Source organism: Somniosus microcephalus, chromosome 2 (assembly GCF_052327205.1).
Source record: "Somniosus microcephalus isolate GS21.2 chromosome 2, FLI_Smic_1.0, whole genome shotgun sequence".
Taxonomy (NCBI): domain Eukaryota; kingdom Metazoa; phylum Chordata; class Chondrichthyes; order Squaliformes; family Somniosidae; genus Somniosus; species Somniosus microcephalus.
In genome coordinates, this window is record NC_140988.1 from 42205159 (window position 1) to 42223885 (window position 18727).

The 18727-nt window shown below is 46.5% G+C and overlaps 1 protein-coding gene across 2 annotated transcripts in view; it reads right to left on the reverse strand.

The window, feature by feature from the left end:
- LOC147122673 (alpha-1,3-mannosyl-glycoprotein 4-beta-N-acetylglucosaminyltransferase B-like) overlaps positions 1-18727 on the reverse strand; it is a 351636-nt gene that overhangs the window by 23588 nt on the left and 309321 nt on the right. For both annotated transcript variants that reach the window (XR_015081357.1, XM_086008872.1), the window contains exons 10-12: positions 12472-12579; positions 4103-4296; positions 968-1046 (exon numbers count right to left, since the gene is read on the reverse strand). Coding sequence is in view for 1 of the 2 variants with exons in the window: in XM_086008872.1 (XP_085864998.1) it covers positions 968-1046; positions 4103-4296; positions 12472-12579 (381 nt within the window). In the remaining variant the exon portion in view is untranslated. The remainder of the gene's footprint in view (positions 1-967; positions 1047-4102; positions 4297-12471; positions 12580-18727) is intronic.

Genomic DNA, 18727 nt, shown 5'->3' on the forward strand with positions numbered 1-18727 from the left:
GAATTAAGTGGGAAGAATGCCAACCTCCAGTTACAGGTCTACCACTCCAGATTTCATCACTATGCATCACTATGCCTGGCTCACATATAAGATGAATGACTCTCCCATAGAGTTGAGTTTATTCCGAACTTCCACAGTGTGTTATGTTGGAGTCCCCTTGCCTTAAAGAGACCCCACTTACCTCCCCCTGGAGGATAGTCAATATTTGGTCATTGAAAAACTGAGAAGTGTCATTTTGAGCCTTTACTAGCCAGACAGCAGGTACCAAGAGCTTCTCATGAGAGCAGAACAAATCATCATCCTCCTGACCACAGTGACCTTTGCTGGGGTACAGTTCTACAGGTACCAATCTTCATGTGTGAGCTCACGCAGCAAGTGTCAGCAAGCTATTTAACTTTATCATCACAGCCAAACCCATTACCATCAGATACAATGGTCACAAGCAAAAACCCTGCCTGAATTTTTCCTTCCTGAGAACTAGTGGCATTGAGACCAATTTTAGAGGCCCTACCATTGCCCTAGCAGAGGTCAACTAACACAGCAGAGCACCTAGAACAATGTTATTACCCATTGAGTCATTGGGGAGTCTGCTTGGATTTTTTTTTACCTGGGTCTTTTAACATAATTTTTAATTCTAGATTGTCAATTAATAAACTCAAATATTATGAATATTTCATATTTTGATACATGTAAACCTGGAATTACCTTGATATAGTCAAGAATGAGGTACACTGCCATTTATCAAAATTCTACAAGAAATGCTTTGTCCAATCATTGCAAAGAAGATCAGAAGAAGCTAACATTGTCCTTGCAATCTTTGACACATGTAATTGGAGGAAAACATGTATAATAGTAAACTCTTTGAAATATCAGATGCATTGATGTACAGTGGGATCAGGTAAATGGCCCCACTGACATAAGGTGCAATGTCTTTAGACATTAGACATTTAATAAAAGATGCACTTACATCAGCTGGTAGAACTTCCACTGTTGTATTAAAAAGTTTATCTCCTGGATGTTCTACATTACCACTTCTAAAAAGATATCTGTGAAGTAAAGCAGGCAAGAATAGTGAACAAGGCAGAGAATGGAACAAACTTTTACTGTTGCTTTAAAATTGGACTGTCTGATGCACGGTCTGATTATGTGTTAGACTGTGTGTTACTAGCGTGTAAATACATCTTTCTCAGAACGTCCTCTCTCCAGGACATCAGTGGAGTGTTAACCTACTTATTTTAAATAGGTTAATGCCTTTGTTAAAATAGCAGTGAAAAATTACAGATGAACCCGTTAAGCATTTATGAACTAGTGCCCCAGGACGTAATAAGGCTCACTTTTAGCAATATGCCGTTATTTCTTTTCTCCTATCTCATTACTTCTGAACAGAATCATAGAATTATATAATGGTTACAGCACAGAAGGAGGTCATTCGGCCCATCGAGCCCGTGCCGGCTCTCTGCAAGAGCACTTCAGCTAGTCCCACTTCCCCACCCATTCCTTGTAGCCCTGTAAATAAGTTTCCTTCAGGTACTTATCCAATTCTCTTTTGAAAGCCACGATTGAGTCTGCCTCCACCACCCTTTCAGGCAGTGCATTCCAGATCCTAACCACTCGCTGCACAAAAAGTTTTTCCTCATGTCGCCTTTGGTTCTTTTGCCAATCACCTTAAATTTGTCGCCTCTGGTTCTCGACCCTTCCGTCAATGGGAACAGTTTCTCTCTATCTACTCTGTTTAGACCGATTATGATTTTGAACACCTCTATCAAATCTCCTCTCAACCCCAGCTTCTCTAGTCTATCCACGTAACTGAAGTCCCTCATCCCTGGAACCATTCTCAGAAATCTTTTCTGCACCCTCTCTAAGGCCTTCACATCCTTCCTAAAGTGCGGTGCCCAGAATTGGACACAATACCCCAGTTCAGGCCGAACCAGTGTTTTATAAAGGTTCATCATAACTTCCTTGCTTTTGTGCTCTATGCCTCTATTTACAGTATGAAGCCCAAGATCCTGTATGCTTTTTTAACTGCTTTCTCAACCTGCCCTGCCACCTTCAACGATTTGTGCACATGTACCCCCAGGTCACTCTGTTCTTGCACTCCCTTTAGGACTGTACCCTAGGTTAAAAAATGTAGACACAGAAGTGAAAGCAACATCAATCCAGAAAACCTTCAAAAAATCATTATCCAAAAATGAATAGTATGCCTGTTTATTTTCCAGTTGTTGATTAATTTATAAGCTCTGATCTTAACTGGGGGCAAGGAGGACATGTGGAGCTCTGGTTCGCCAACGTAAGGCCTGGGCCATTTTAACTCCCAGGCCTCATTTGAATATACCAGGCCCGAATTGATGTTGCTGTGAGGCTGGCGGGTGGGTGCCGACCAACGTGGTAGGAGGCTGCGGCTGGGGGCCCGCAAGAGCACTTCCAGGCAGACAGGTAAGCGGTGGTGGGGGCAGGGTGGGGGGGGGGGCAGGGGGGAGGCTGTCACAGGATAGAGGAAGAAAGCCTGGGGCCCTAGCTTTCCTTGTGGGACCTAGAGGAATGCTCCTGCATCACAAGGCAACCTTTTAAAAAAAAAAATGACTTACTTTTTTGGTGCTCTTCTAGGCCTGCTGCTCCTTCCTTTTGGATTTTAATGAGGCCCTCACCTACCTGCAGTGCGTTGCCTTTATTTTACCAACCCCCTCCACCCCACCCCATTCTCATTGGGTAATGGGGATAAAATCGGCCCTATAGACCTCATCGTTTATCGTATACATTGATTTACTCTTAACTGATGTCATGATGTACTTCAGTAACACTGGAAAAAAATGGCCGATTTACTGAGATAATGATAAAGTTTTACTTGATGTACTTAAATTTTTTTTCCCCCCTACAATCTTCTCCCCGTTTCTCCTGAAAATTCTGTCTTATGCTAGTTATTCGTTCCACAGGCATTAATTGACTTGAAATATCTTGCCAAGTATCTGGGACTATTTCTACTATCATAAGAACATATGAAATAGGAGCAGGAGCAGGCCATTCGGCCCCTCGAGCCTGCCCCGCCATTCAATAAGATCATGGCTGATCTGATCTTGGCCTCAACGCCACTTTCCCGCCCGCTCCCCATAACCCTTGACTCCCCTGTAGCTCAAGTATCTGTCTATCTCTGCCTTGAATATATTCAATGACTCCGCCTCCACAGCTCTCTGGGGTAGAGAATTCCAAAGATTCACGACCCTCTGAGAAGAAATTCCTCCTCATCTCCGTCTTAAATGGGCGACCCCTTATCCTGAAACTATGCCCCCTAGTGCCCACTATGTAAATACACACATTAAGAACCAAATGCCTTTCAAAACAGAAAATAACAATTATTCTGCCCATGCCATGACCATTTTGAATGAGGAGGCAGGCAGGTAACCTATTCCCAAGTCGTGGACATTGCCGCTCTGTAACTTGCTGCTCAGAGATTTATGAACATGGCCCATGAATCTTTCCAATTTCATTTCGATCTCTGCAAAGGAGCAGCAAACCTCTGTTTGGCACTGTTAGAACATGGAATACTTTTCCACAGGGAACAATAGAAGCAGAGACCACCCTTTGTTTTAAGGGAAGAATAAACATTTTAAGCAGAGAAAGTGCAGGGCTACGGGAAAAGAGCAGGGCATTGGGATTTGTGTTGGATTGCTCTAGCAAAGTGCTTGCATGGACACAATGGCCTTTTGTGCTGTATGCTTCTACCGTTCCCCTTGCCAGATCAAGATTAGAACTTAACGCGAGGACTCATGGGCATGAACCAATGTGTTACACCTCTGTGCTGCAACGTGTTGGCACACCACACCACCAGCTTAAAAGTTACATTTTAGAACTTCAACTATTGTGTTACATTCTAACCCAGTAAAGATTACAAGTAAAATGACCCATAGTTTGAGGTGAAGAAATTTATTCAAATTGAGATAACTATAAATAGGGTAAGACTGGAAAAAACTATGAACAAAGGGTAAACTTGATACAGTGTAAACTTGGCCAAATTTATTTGCAATCTAGATTGAAGTGAATAATATAGGTGATTGGTTTTGGCCTATCATACATGAAATAGCTTTACAGAATACAATTTTATGCCAACCTGTCTACTTTCAATGGCTGGAAGAACCTGAATTTGATAAAGTCCCCTGCCGCTGGAGTAAATGCCCAGAAGAAATCGTCCCCTCGGTAGGCCTTGTCCAGACCGTGAAGTTGATAGATTTTCAAGCTACTTGTCAATTCCGCAGTAGGATTTGAATGTCCTTTGTGTAATAGCTCCTTCTTGAAATCTTTATCCTTTATTTGAAACAAAATGATTAGAATAAGGGCTTGAAACCCCAAAATCTTAGACACTTAACATACAAACTGGTGTGTATTATCTAGCTCGAGATAATAGTACTTTTTAAAGTGAGCGCTGGAAAATATCTGATCCACTACTTTACAACTCTAAAGTTGTATTGTGTCAAGACATCTGGTTCAGTTGAAGGCAAAGCTCGAAGCCACAGATTTCTTCAAACCTGTCATTAGCAGATGTATTTGAGTGTCAGTTAGGCCTGAAACTTAAATCCTTAATTGTCTGCTTAAGCAGCCAGCATTGTAACGCACAAGATCACTAGATAATTACAGATGAGGGAGGCTATTCTTCCCATCTTGAGCGATTCATCCAGAGAACCTTCACACTCCCCACTCCACATTGTAGCATCCAAAAGTTTTTGCCTCCACCACCCTTGGCTGGAAGTTTATTCCATGCGTTAATCACTCTATGTGTGAAGAAGAATTTCCTGGAAATCAGTCCTAAAATTATCTTTTACTAGTTTGAACCTGTGTCCCCCAATTCTACTCCCCCAGTTTAATATAAAGTAATAAAAACAGAAAATGCTGGAAATACTCAGCAGGTCAGGCAGCATCTGTGGAGAGAGAAACAGAGTTAACATTTCAGGTCAATGACCCTTCATCAGAACTGGAAAAAGTTGGAGGTGGAACAGGTTTTTAAGCAAGTGCAGGGGCTGGGAGAGTGGGGAGGGGAGGAAAGAACAAATGGGAAGGTCTGTGATAGGATGGAAGGCAGGAGAGATTAAGAGACAAAAGGGATGATGGTGCAAGGCAAAAGGAGATGGTAATGGGACAAGTTAAGAGACAGAAGGTGGCTTTAGATGAAGTGTAAATGGCAATGGCAGAATGAAAGATAGCTGCCACGTGAGAGAGAGAGAAAAAAAAAAAAATGGGAAAAAAAAAGATAGGGGCCGAGGTTATGGTCTGAAATTGTTGAACTCGATGTTGAGTCCAGAAGACTGTAAAGTGCCTAATCGAAAGATGAGGTGCTATTCCTCGAGCTTACGTTGAGCTTCATTGAAACAGTGTAAGAGGCCGAGGATGGTGAGGTCTGAGTAGGAGTGGAGCAGAGAATTAAAGTGACAGGCAACTGGAAGCTCAGGGTCACCCTTACGGACTGAACGGAGGTGTTCCGCAAAGCGGTCACCCAATCTGCGTTTGGTCTCCCCAATGTAGAGGAGACTGCATCGTGGTCATACATATAATCTGGTGGTTTAGGACTGGTATGAGGGAGTCAATGGACATGGGGTTGGGGGGGGGGTGTGGGTGGGGGGGGGGTGTTGGCTGGGACGGTGATAAGAGCAGATGGAAAACAGCTTAATGTGGTGCCTATATTCAAAAATGGTGACAAAACAGACATCGGCAACTACAGAGCCATTAGTCGTACTCCCATTCCTTGTAAAATAATGGAATCAATAATCAGAATTAAACTTGAGAATCACATGTACAACAGTAATCTAGTTGTTAGCAGTCAGCATGGATTCAAAAGGGAAAGGTCCTGGCTAAGCAATCTACTTGACTTCTTTAAGGAAGTGACAACCCAAGTGAATTGTGTTAAGCCCTACGTAATGGTGCACCTTGACTTCTAAAATGATTTTGATAAAGTTCCACGCGAAAGGCTATTAATGGACCTGAACACTGAGGATTCAGAGAAAACTCCGGGAATGGATAAGAGACTAGCTGAAAGATTGGAAACAACAAGCACACATTACAGGATTTACGTCAGAGTGGAGGGAAGTACTGAATGGGGTGCCTCAGGGCTCAGTGCTGGGACCATTACTGTTTCCAATTTACATAAATGATCTAGATTAGGAAGTTCAATGCAAAGCGGCCAAATTTGCAGATGGTACCAAACAAGGCGGGGCAGTGGAATTTGAAGAGGCAGCTCAGGAATTATCAAATGAGCTGGACAAAATATATAAGTAGGCAGAACAATGGCAGATGAAATTCAATGCAGACAAGTGTAAAGTGCAACACATAGAAAGAAAAATAGGCAAGTTTGCAGATGACACTAAGTTAGAAGTAAGTAGTGTAGCTGGGAGCAGGAGGTTACAGAGGGACATAGACAGACTAGGGCAGATGGAGTTCAATGTGGGGAAGTGCAAGGTCAACCACTTTGGATTCAAGAACGGCAAATCCGAATATTTTCTTAATGGGGACCGAGTAGGAGCTGTGGAGGAGCAAAGGGATTTAAGTGTCCGCGTACACAAATTACTAAAAGCTTGTGGCACAGCTTACAAAAAGTAATGAAAAAGTGTAATGGAATTTTGGCTTTTATTTCAAGGCGGTTGGAATACAAAAGTGAGGAAGTGATGCTTCAGCTCTACAGAGCCTTGGTCAGACCCCATCTGGTGCAGTGCATTCAATTTTGGGCACGGCATCTCAGGAGAGACTTGTTGGCCTTGGAAATATGTGAAGAGAAAAAGATTGGTGAAGTCAAACGTAGGTCCGTTGCAGTCAGAATCAGGGGAATTTATAATGGGGAACAAAGAAATGGCAGACCAATGAAATACCACCATAAGGGTACAGCGCAAATTCAGCAAGATGATATTGGGCCTCATAGCGTTACGTTATGAGGTCAGGTTGCATAAACTTGGCTTGTATTCCCTTGAGTTTAGAACATTGAGGGGTGATCTAATCGAGATGTTGAAAATGATAAAGGGATTTGATAGGGTAAATAAAGAAAAACTATTTCCTCTGGTGGGAAACCCAGAACAAGGCCGCATAACCTTAAAATTAGAGGTAGGCCAGCGAGGAGTGAAAACAAGGAGTATTTTTCCACAAAGTGTATAGGCAATCTGGAACTCTCTTCCCCAAAGGCTGTGAATGCTGGGCAAATTGAAATTTACAAGACTGAGATAAATAGATTTTTGTGAGGTAAATGTATCAAGGGCTTCAAGGGAAGAAAAGAAGAGTAAATAAAGTTGAGGTACAAATCAGGCATGGTCTTATAGAATGGCTTAACAGGCTTGAAAACTATTACATTTTTTCATTTTTTGGGGGGAGAGAGGTCGATGATCGGGGGGAGAGGTCGGTGATTGGGGGGAGAGGTCGGTGATCGGGGGGAGAGGGGTCGGTGATCGAGGGGAGAGGTGTGTGATCGGGGGGGAGAGGTCAGTGATCGGGGAGAGAAGTCAGTGATCGGGGGAGAGGTCGGTGATCGGCGGGGGGGAGAGGTCGGTGATCGGCGGGGGGAGAGATCGGTGATCGGGGGGAGAGGTCGGTGATCGGGGGGAAAGACCGGTGATCGGAGGGAGAGGTCGGTGATCGGGGGGAGAGGTCGGTGATCGGGGGGAGAGGTCAGTGATCGGGGGGAGAGGCCGGTGATCGGAGGGAGAGGTCGGTGATCGGGGGGAGAGGTCGGTGATCGGGGGGAGAGGTCGATGATCGGGGGGAGAGGCTGGTGATCGGGGGGAGAGGTCGGTGATCGGGGGGAGAGGGGTCGGTGATCGAGGGGAGCAGTGTGTGATCGGGGGGGAGAGGTCAGTGATCGGGGAGAGAGGTCAGTGATCGGGGGAGAGGTCGGTGATCGGCGGGGGGGAGAGGTCGGTGATCGGCGGGGGGAGAGGTCGGTGATCGGGGGGAGAGGCCGGTGATCGGAGGGAGAGGTCAGTGATCGGGGGGAGAGGTCGGTGATCGGGGGGGAGAGGTCAGTGATCGGGGGAGAGGTCGGTGATCGGAGGGAGAGGTCGGTGATTGGGGGGAGAGGTCGGTGATCGGGGGGAGAGGTCGATGATCGGGGGGAGAGGCCGGTGATCGGGGGGAGAGGTCGGTGATCGGGGGGGAGAGGTCAGTGATCGGGGAGAGAGGTCAGTGATCGGGGGGAGAGGTCGGTGATCGGCGGGGGGAGAGGTCGGTGATCGGGGGGAGAGGTTGGTGATCGGGGGGAAAGACCGGTGATCGGAGGGAGAGGTCGGTGATCGGGGGGAGAGGTCGCTGATCGGGGGGAGAGGTCAGTGATCGGGGGGAGAGGCCGGTGATTGGAGGGAGAGGTCGGTGATCGGGGGGAGAGGTCGGTGATCGGGGGGAGAGGTCGGCGATCGGGGGGAGAGGTCGGCGATCGGGGGGAGAGGTCGGCGATCGGGGGGAGAGGTCGGCGATCGGGGGGAGAGGTCGGCGATCGGGGGGAGAGGTCAGCGATCGGGGGGGAGAGGTCAGTGATCGGGGGGAGAGGTCGGCGATCGGGGGGAGAGGTCGGCGATCGGGGGGAGAGGTCAGCGATCGGGGGGGAGAGGTCAGTGATCGGGGGGGTGAGGTCAGTGATCGGGGGGAGAGGCCAGTGATCGGCGGGAGAGGTCGGTGATCGGCGGGGGGGAGAGTTCGGTGATCGGGGGGAGAGGTCGGTGATCGGGGGGAGAGGTCGGTGATCGGGGGGAGAGGTCAGTGATCGGGGGGAGAGGTCGGTGATCGTGGGGCGTGGTCGGTGATCGGGGGTGAGAGGTCAGCGATCGGCGGGTGAGAGGTCAGCGATCGAGGTGAGAGGTCAGTGATCCGGCGGAGAGGTCGGCGATCGGGGTGGTTAAGAAAGCTCTGGTCAACAATTGGGAGTGGGGTGCGGGGGTGGGTGGGGGTTGTGGCCTGCGATCAAGAGGGTATTTACGCCCTGCCTGCCTTTTGCGGGAGCCTCGTCCATTGCCTGAATGCTGCACTTTAAAATTTAAAGGGGCGAGATTGGAGTCGGGTTGCCTGATCCTGATATTTTAACTCTCGACTCTCTCCTGGCTGTTGGGGGACGTGGGGACGCTGTTAAAATCGAGGCCTAACTGTCCATTTGAGGTAAGGGATCCTAACATAGATTATCCATTGTTATCCCAGTTCTGATGAAAGGCCAATAACTTGAAACGGTAACGGTTTCTCTCTCCACAGATGCCGCCTGAAATGCTGAGCGTTTTGCAGCATTTTCTGTTGTTTTTTAGCAAATTATCCATTCACTTGGCCAGTTAACTGCAGAAATGCAGCAGGGTAGGACTGTGCCTGCTGTGAAATTGTGCTCTTTGATTCTGGACAATGTTCCGATCTCATGGCTGCCCGTAAATTGTGTAATGTGGACAGTGACCTTTACGCCACCCTGTAAATTGTGTAATATGTCCGTTGCTGTCAGTGTTACCCTGCAAATCGGGGAAACATTTTTAAAAATGGCACCTAAGCCTATTCAATTGATCGCTTTGGATGGCAGAGATGAATGGACATCCTTTACATCAAGCTTTGCTAAAGTGTAAATGACAGCAATTATATTGTATGTCATGTGGATAGAGTTTGAATACAACCACCTATATTTGGGTGGATGCGTTCTACTTCTCTTGTCTTCTCCGAAGTAGTGGGGAGAAATTTTCTGTCAAGTATCCCTGGAGTTATGCTGGTTCTTGGGCATAACTCCAGCAGAAAGTCTAGGTCGGTGATCGGGGGGAGATTTCGGAACACTAGTCAATACCGAGTGTCAACTGGTCTGAAAATCACATCTTTGTTGCCGACCACTCTTCTCCTGAATCTTTTCAACGACTCACGCTATGAATAGAAGCAACTAAGCAAGGTAGAGATTTGTGTGGAAGCTTCCTCGCCAAGAGATCGACAGGCTATCTAGAACCCCTGTCACGTCATCTCAGAACTTGTATGGAATTTCTGTTCGCCTTTTCTTCTGAAAGTAGTCGCGAGCTCGAACTCCGGGTGAATCTGTCTGTCAGAAAACAAATTGGTCGCCTGCAAATGGAGTCTCCATTCATGCACTTGGATCCTCGTTTTGCCCATTGACCATTTTCTTTTGCACCCCTGCAAGGTGCTGAATTGACAACTTTGTGGAATTCGTCCATACTAATCTCAGATCTACCTGGCCTCAAGGCAAAACACTGGGGTTGAATTCTGTATGTCTGTTGATGTACCAAACCACATATTGTTGGTCCAGGCATGTGTGGCTCTGTTACAAATCCATTCTTCAAAAGAACATGGGCTGGTCACTACAGCAGAATAGATAACATCCTTATTTAATAAAGCCAGACATAACATTAGACAGGCTCACAATAACCTGTCCATTGCACTGGAGGGATTCCTTTCATCAATACTTGAGAAGAGTATCTCTGACTAACAACCTGATTTGTCCAGGTTTCCGCCCTTGCCACAGCACTGAAACGGCCCTTATCAAAGTCACAAATGACATCCTATGTGACTGTGACCGTGCCAAACTATCCCCCCTCGCCCTTCTTGACCTGTCAAATTTTGTTTGATAATGCCCCTGTGAAACACCTTGGGATGTTTTACTACATTAAAGGTGCTATATAAATGCAATTTGTTGTTGACAAAATGCATTCTCATGTTGATGAATGGACTCATCAGCCAACACCCATCTCTTACTGAGACATGTGATGGAGTGAACGTCGATTGGCATTGGAGCTGAACCCACGGTGACTGCTTTGCATGATACAAGATTGGCAGTCAGGTGAATCTCAAATTTAGATGTTTGGGCATATGGCCAGAACCTGCCAAGCCAGTTGCAGAAGCCAAAGGCTAGAGACCTGTAATGAATAATGGAAAATATTCTATGGGTTCTGGAGGATCCAAATGCTTTTTCTCCAACCTACAAGCTGATGAATTATGTCTTGGTCACTGCATCCTTTTTAGACCATTTCTAGGATTGTTCCCTGCAACTGGCCAATTTTCTATTTGACCTGGCACTGGAAAAGGTCTCTCTACATCTGCAGAAATCTAGCTTTCCTATGTCTATATCCAGGATAGCCTTTCAGGAAATTACCTAGTTATGCCTTGGTAGGCCAATAATGGATGCAGTAGATATATAGGCCAGAATTTTCCCCTAAAAAAAGGATGCGTGGAGGCAGTTAAAGTGTTAAAAATGGGATTCCCGACCTGATCCCACCTCCAACCCGCCCACTTCTGGTTTTGCTGGAGATGGCTTTATACCTACCTCCTGGATCCAGAGTCCCGACCATATCCTCCCCCCACGATTGGAGACCCCCACCTGAGGCCTCCGATCACCTTCCCAGGCCTCCCCCCCCTCCAACGATGATGAGGAGGCCGGCCACACACCCCGCCGATCCCCGTGCCGACACCCCCCCCGATCCCCAGCCAACCACCCCCACACAATCCCTGGCCAACTCCCCCACCCCGATCCCCAGCCGACTGCTGACCTCCCTCCCGCAATCCCTCCCCCGGACCGGTCCCTCGCTTCTAAGGCCTACCCACCCGCAGCCAGCTAGCCTCTCAATCTGGCTGGCTGCGGGCGGGAATCTGAGGCCTCGCATTCAAATCAGGCGCTGCCGTTAAAGTCGCAGGGCCTGCGGGAAACCCGGCCTCCCGGAGACCCCCCACCTCCAACCCGCCTCTCTTGAGAAAATTTCGGCCATAGCAGCCCAAGATGGCATCAGTGATTTGGTGAGAAATAAACGTTTACAAAATGTGATTAAACAGGAAAAAAGAATTGAAATGGACTGCAGAGAACAGCTTTAAACTAAACCAGAACCAAAAAGAATTGATAAATGGCAATTTGAATTTTACTGACATGGGAAAGAAGAGTTGGATCTACTGGCAATGAAAGGAGGAAAATAACTCATGGCCTTACATAGTGGACAAAGACTTTGACAGATAACTGATGCCTTAATTAAGCAGGTTTACCATGAACTGGCAAGAACATTTATTAAAAACTTCCCATTGTGGCAAAACCACTAAGAGACTCTTACAGTGACTTACATAATTGTCTGTAACCAATGTTGTTACCTCTAGCATTAATTGTCTGTAACCAATGTTATTACCTTTCAAGTTGGCTCTGGTTAAACAGAGCTAGATCGACAACATCGCGATCTGACGCGATGACGTCATCACGTGGGTCACGTGACGTCCCCTTCGGCGGGAAACGTGATGACGTCATGACGTCAGAGGTAATGGGCGGGGCCAGCCAGTCCTCGTGTGGATTGAAAGAGAAAAGACCTGTTTTGAGCTTCTCCTGTAGTTTCTTGTTTTGTAAAGCTCTTAGACAATAAATTCAGTTTGTTAACTTCCAGTAAGTTATAGATTCTTTGTTAGGAGTGCAGCGACTCCTACACCATCATATTAAGAACTACCAACAGCATATGCAGTCAACACACATCAAGACATTCTGCGGCGAGCTTTCACTACACAAACACTTCCACTTACCTTCAGAGGCTGAAGTTTCCCAGCCAATGAAGAGTGAGTTCCCACATGCTGAAAAAGGGAAGGCTTGTAACGAATTCGCAAATTAGCTTTCTGTCTGTCACAGTGTTTCTGAAAGAAAGAAAAAAGTGGCAAACATTCGACTTCCTTTGAATAAGCAACTTCAAACTATTACTTCTCTGTTCAGTTACTTTATCTTTCCTATGATGCAATCTACAATAGAAAATTGTATAAACTGTGCAATTATCCATCGAGAACCTATGAGCTTGCTTTGCCAATACTGCATTTAAGTACAGAATTAAAATAAGCACCGCCAAATCCAGAATATTTTGCGACCTTGAACTGCAAATGTTTGTAAGATTTCTTCTCAGACACTGTAAGGCAAAAAATTACTTAATACAAACCCCAGCACTTAAACCGCGCAGTTTAAATTGGCTAAAGAGCGGGGCATTTGCCCCTACCATTATTGCAAAGTTGCTGCTATCAGCATGCTGAGTGCGGCAGGTATTTTGCACAGTTAGGAGTTCACTCAGTAGTTTGCAACTCGTTAAGGTGGGTTCTCTGATTGGGCGCAGCTGGCAGCACTAGTGTTAAGAGGAGCACTGCTCGGGAAACCATGTGCTGACAACGCCTGATTTCCATCCATTCAAATGGACAGGAAGTCAGGGACGGTTGGCCTCTGGTTTCTCGACTAGCACCCTCTCCTGAGCGGTGCTCCTCACCGGGAGCACCTGATCAGGGAGTCAGCTCGCAGATACAATGGTGTTCATTAAGTAAACTGCATTTGCTGCAGTCATATTATTTTTAAGGACAGACAATGACTGATGTACTTACGTAGAAATTATAATATAGGCGTTAATTTGCCTTAACAAGCTGTAAAAAAAATGTTTTTCAGATTTTGGTCTGGAAATTCGAGCACGCTGTGCCCGTTTTACAGGTGTAAAACAGACACCTATGGGTCCAATATGGTGGGTGAGATGTGCTATGCTCATTCTGTGCCAGAAGTGTGCCTCCCACCATATTGAATTGGGCTTTCCATAGGTGTCCAGGTGCCGGAAGTATTAAAACGCCTTATTTTAATATTTAAGTAAGGGTATACACTTGTTGTAAGGCTCTTTTGTGAAATTGGGCTCCCCCAGTGTCTGACTTGCCAAGTGATAAACTCGTTTAGCTAACAGGCAGGAAAGACCTTTCACCATTGTTATTTAAAGGGCTCAATCACTACATACAGGTTAGTTGCTGGTTTGACCTATTAGATTGCTAATTAACTTCTGGGTGTATTTTTTGGTCTATTTTCTGACAGCTGAAAAGAAGTTCCTGCTGGTACTGGACATATTTTGTCTGACTTCAAAACAGTTTCACTGCAGTCATGGGTGGTCTGGTCGATCTGTCTTTTGGGCTGGTGGACAAGGATGAGCAGCCAAGAAGGCAGGAGAGAGCACTAGCAGCTTGGAGAAGAGGGAGGAGGAGGACACGGCGCAAGAGACAATGGCCCAGAAATTCGGGTCGGAGGCTTCCCGCGGGTGCAAGCCCTCGACCTGCACTTACCTAGCGCACCAGCCGTTGTGTTGTGGGCCCGCATGGAATACCGATCCTGGGCCTCCTCCAGCTGCTGGTGCGCAGTGCTTGAGTATCCCAGGGGCGCAGTTAGTTCGAAACGTTCCCTGGGATCACGTGGGTCATGGAGAGCCAATCGTAGCAGGGAATCTCCATTCATAAATTTGACAGGAAGACCTGTCAAATCTATAAATAGAGATCGGCCCCAAAACCTAACTAAAACTTCAAATACATTTTTTTTTAAATCATATTTTAAAATTATAAATTACATAAAATAACTATTTTAAACAATAATTTAAATTTTTGAAAAAATTAATTACAGTTTGTATCGGGGCTATAAATAAACTTACCTTTATTTAAAGTATTGAAAAATAATAAACCTATGGAAAAAATGTTTTAATTTTACTTAATTCACCACTTACCTTGTTAAAAGCAGGCCTTGCGCCTGCTTTTTAAATGCACAGCTGCTGGAGACTTACCCTCCTGGAGAAACCTGTAAAAAAATCGGAAGTTCCAGACGTACGCGCTGCCTCTCCAGCGCATGCGTTTGACCTGTGAACCCCTTCCTTCAAGGGAACGGAAGTTCCGGTTTCCAGCGCATGCGCAGTGCATGCATGAAACCGGCACTTTTGTTGGCCCTACGCGTGAGTATACAGCGTGTACTCACCCGTGGGGACCCGAATTTTTGGCCCATTACCCACAGCAGGTCTTCAGGCAGCACTTCTCCTACCTTGACTTTACTGAGGAACAATCTATCAGGTGCCTTCGCCGGGGGCTGTCACTGAGCTATTTCAGCTGCTGCAGCCAGAACTCAGGCCTCATACCAGGGTATGGGCAGCATGGCCTGTGGCTGTCAAGGTCACTGTGGCCCTTAACATTTATGCTACGCTATCGTTCCAGGCTCCAGCAGATGACATCAGCGACATCTCCCAGTTTGCTGTGCACCGTTGTATCGGGGAGGTGACCGAGGCTCTCTACGCAAGGAGGAACAGCTACATCTCTACACAGATGCGGCCAGACCTGCTGTGATTTCCAGCAAAAAAAATGTTTTTTGTCTGTTTTTTTGTTTTTCACACAGACCCCAGCATCTGCAACATTTGACCCCTTGTGACCCCACCTCATTGTTCTTTGATGTAATGTTTTCCTGACTGACCTGTTTGGACACCATTCACACCTTTAATTGCTGTGATTATCTCTCTGCCGAGGTGTGATAAATGGCAGTTAGAAAGATTACCTGTAAACATCTGACATTATTCTCTGACTATATAAGCTGTGTCTTTATGCATCTCTCCACTTCACCTGACGAAGGAGCAGCGCCCCAAAAGCTTGTGACTTCAAATAAAGCTGTTGGACTATAACCTGGTGTTGTGTGACTTCTTACATTTGTCCACCCCAGTCCAATTCCGGCATCTCCACACCATCTTTCCCTATAGACAGAGTGAAGCAGGACGAGAGAGGACTAGACTTCGCTCACAATACAGGCTTGTCCAAGGTGCAAGGTTCCATAGACTGCACCCAAATTGGCTTCCATGCTCCCTGGCACTAGCCAGGCATATTTCTGGAAAAAAGGGGTTCCACTCCCTCAACGTCCAGTTTGTTTGCCACCACAGGCAACGCATCATGCAGGTCTGTGCACAGTTTCTTGGCAGATGTCATGATTAATTCATCCATCCAACGCCAGTCCTCTATGCTGCCTTTGTTCCAAAGAGACTGTCAGGTCACAGGCTGGTTACTGGACAACAACAAAGAAAAAAATTATCCAACAACCTAATTCCATCTGTGTTTAATATTTAACAGGAATAATTAAGAATGTGAGGTGTGAGAAAGTGAAGGTTGCAATCGTGGTGAAAGTAGGAGGTGCAGAGTGTGTGAATCTGAGGAGAAGGAGTTGGAGTGGAGTGTGGCCCAGTGATTGTAGGAGAGTGAAGGGGAGTGGGAGAAGGGATATTGTGAGTAGTGAGGCTGGAGGTGTAGGATTCTGAACTTGGCAACTCTGGTGAGGTCAGTGAACTTTTTTCTACATTGCAGCCATAACCTGGGAGCTAAGCTTCTGGCATTACTCTGCTCTGCAACCTCTTTCCACTGGCGCTGGAGGGCTTTTTGACCCTGGGGGAACAGGACTTCCCTCCTCCTGTCCACTGCCTGGATCTGGGCCTGTAATGCGGCATCTTAGAACGTGGGGGCACGATCTGCAGGTCTTGCAGCCATTTCTTCAGACACCTTCCTTTCTATCTGCAGCCACAATGCATTGCCCCTTTAAGAGCGCTGGCTGCCTTTAAGTGGTGTAAGTTAAATCTGACTATTAAAGTACTATAGTGTGTTACATTAATGACCCAGGGATCATGTCCTAATATACATAAAACACATGATCACTGTAGCCTTGAACTAGGGCAGTTTATCACTTTGTCCTTTATTATTTTTAGTTTTTTAAATTTACTTATGAGATATAACCTGTAGCTATTTTAATTGAACTTGATAGTGAATATCAGTCTTATATTTTAGAATAGCTTTGAAAGTCATTTAGTAGAGCAGGCAAAATGTTCACACGCACCTTAGTAATCTAGTGACTGTTACCTAAAATGAATTTAAGAACATAAGAATTAGGAGCAGGAGTCGGCCATATGGCCCCTCGAGCCTGTTCTGCCATTCAATAAGATCATGGCTGATCTTCGACCTCAACTCCACTTTTTCTGCCCTATCCCCATATCCCTTAATTCCTCTGGCGTCCAAGGGCTGGATTTTGTCAGCCCCGAGGAGGTGGGTATGGAGGTGGGACTGCCGGTAAAGTTACAGAATGTTAACAGGCAGAAAATAGGATTATCCCTATTTTTAGCTCCGAAGTGCAGGCTTCCCGACCCGGAGAACACCGCCAGGGTGTAGGACATGAGAAGGAGGTCTGCGGGGGTTGGAGGGGTCTGAAAGTGAGATGTAGAGGTGAGTGATGGGTGTAAGTGTGGAGTGGTAATTATGTAAGGTGAGTGTTAAGTGTTATAAAATGTTCACTTACCTTTGTTTCTGCCTACAGCCTTCAGCCGCTGTGGATCTGGAGTCCCAACATCTTCATTGTAGATTTCACAGACTGGCTGTTGGATCCTCCGAACCAACAGTCAGGTGATTTCTGCAAAGTTGAAAGGTTTGATGAATCCTGAACACAAGGACTCATCAAACTACACAGAATGTCAGTGTTTGACAGCTTCACAGAGCTGTCAAACACTGACATTTCTTCTTTCAAGAAATCTTGACAGATGGCATGTCAGACATTGACGTGCTCTGTCAGTGACTTCCCCCTAATTGACCTGCTGAGCCCGCTGGGTGGGCTTAACAAGGTCAATCAGGGGAAAATCCCGCTGGTTGGACAGAAGCTGATGGAGGCGGGATTGAAAGCCGGCAAGCAGCAGTCCCGCTTCCAAAAGCTTCCCATTGACAAAATCCAGCCCCAAAAATCTATTTATCTCAGCCTTGAATATACTCAATGACTCAGCATCCACAGCATTTTGGGGCAGAGAATTCTAAAGATTCACAACCCTCTGAGTGAAGAAATTCCTCCTCATCTCAGTCTTAAATGGCCGACCCCTTATCTTTAGACTATGTCCCCTAGTTCTAGACTCTCCAGCCAGGGGAAACAATCTCTCAGCATCTATCCTGTCAATCCCCCTCAGAATCTTATGCGGGAGAAATTCGGTATCATCCAGTTTGGGGCGCAATTATCGGCCGGGCGCAAAGTTTAGTGCCTGGCGCTAATTATCGCCTCTGACTGCAAACTTGGCTTCTATCGCCCCTGGAGGTGATTGGAGCGCTAAATCAGGCACTACACACCTCTCTTAAGGCGCTAACGCCGAGGAGTGAGGCGCTACCTCAGAGCGCTGGCCAAGCTCATGTGATGTCAGTCAGCAATGGAACACAGACACACTGGCACCGGCCAGTTCTTAAAGGGAAGGGTCAATCATGCTCTCCATCCACACCCTGCTCATTGCAGCCTTGAATCTCGGCCTGGAGAGACCTGTACATCAAATCTGCTGGAAAGAATAATGGAGAGGTCCAGGGAAAGAGCTCAGAGTGCAGCCCCCATAGTCTCTTCTAAATCGATGCAAGGAAGGTCAAATCAAAATGAACCTGCAAAGTGCTGCTCAGTACCCAAAACTCCTTCACACAGCGTTGAATCTCTCCAGAAGTCTCTCTCTCTCTCTCTCTCAGAATGCGTGGTGCAAAAATGTCACCGACAAAAAAAGGCAGGAAGCGGTCACCTTTAAATAGCGCTCCCCCAGTCCCTTCCCGACTGCAAAACGCTCCCCTTAACCTGTCGTTGCTAGCGGCAGGCGGTGCCACTCAATATCTGGTCCGGGGCGCGACACGCTCGACTGACGTCATGATCTGCGGGCGCAGGAGATCGTGGCGGTAGTGTTTAGCGTCGTCGCAAAATGTCTGGTCAATTTCGTGAGCGGCACAAACATTGCTGTGCCCGAGCGCTAATTGCTTTGCGTCCCATTAGCGCCCTCTTAAGGTGCTAATGGGAGGCGCAAAGCAACAGAATTTTTCCCCCTATATGTTTCAATGAGATCACCTCTCATTCTTCTAAACCCAGAGAGTATAGACCCAATCTACTCAATCTCTCCTCATAGGCCAATCCTCTCATCCCAGGGATCAATCTAGTGAACCTTCATTGCACCGCCTCTAAGGCAAGTATATCCTTCCTTAAATAAGG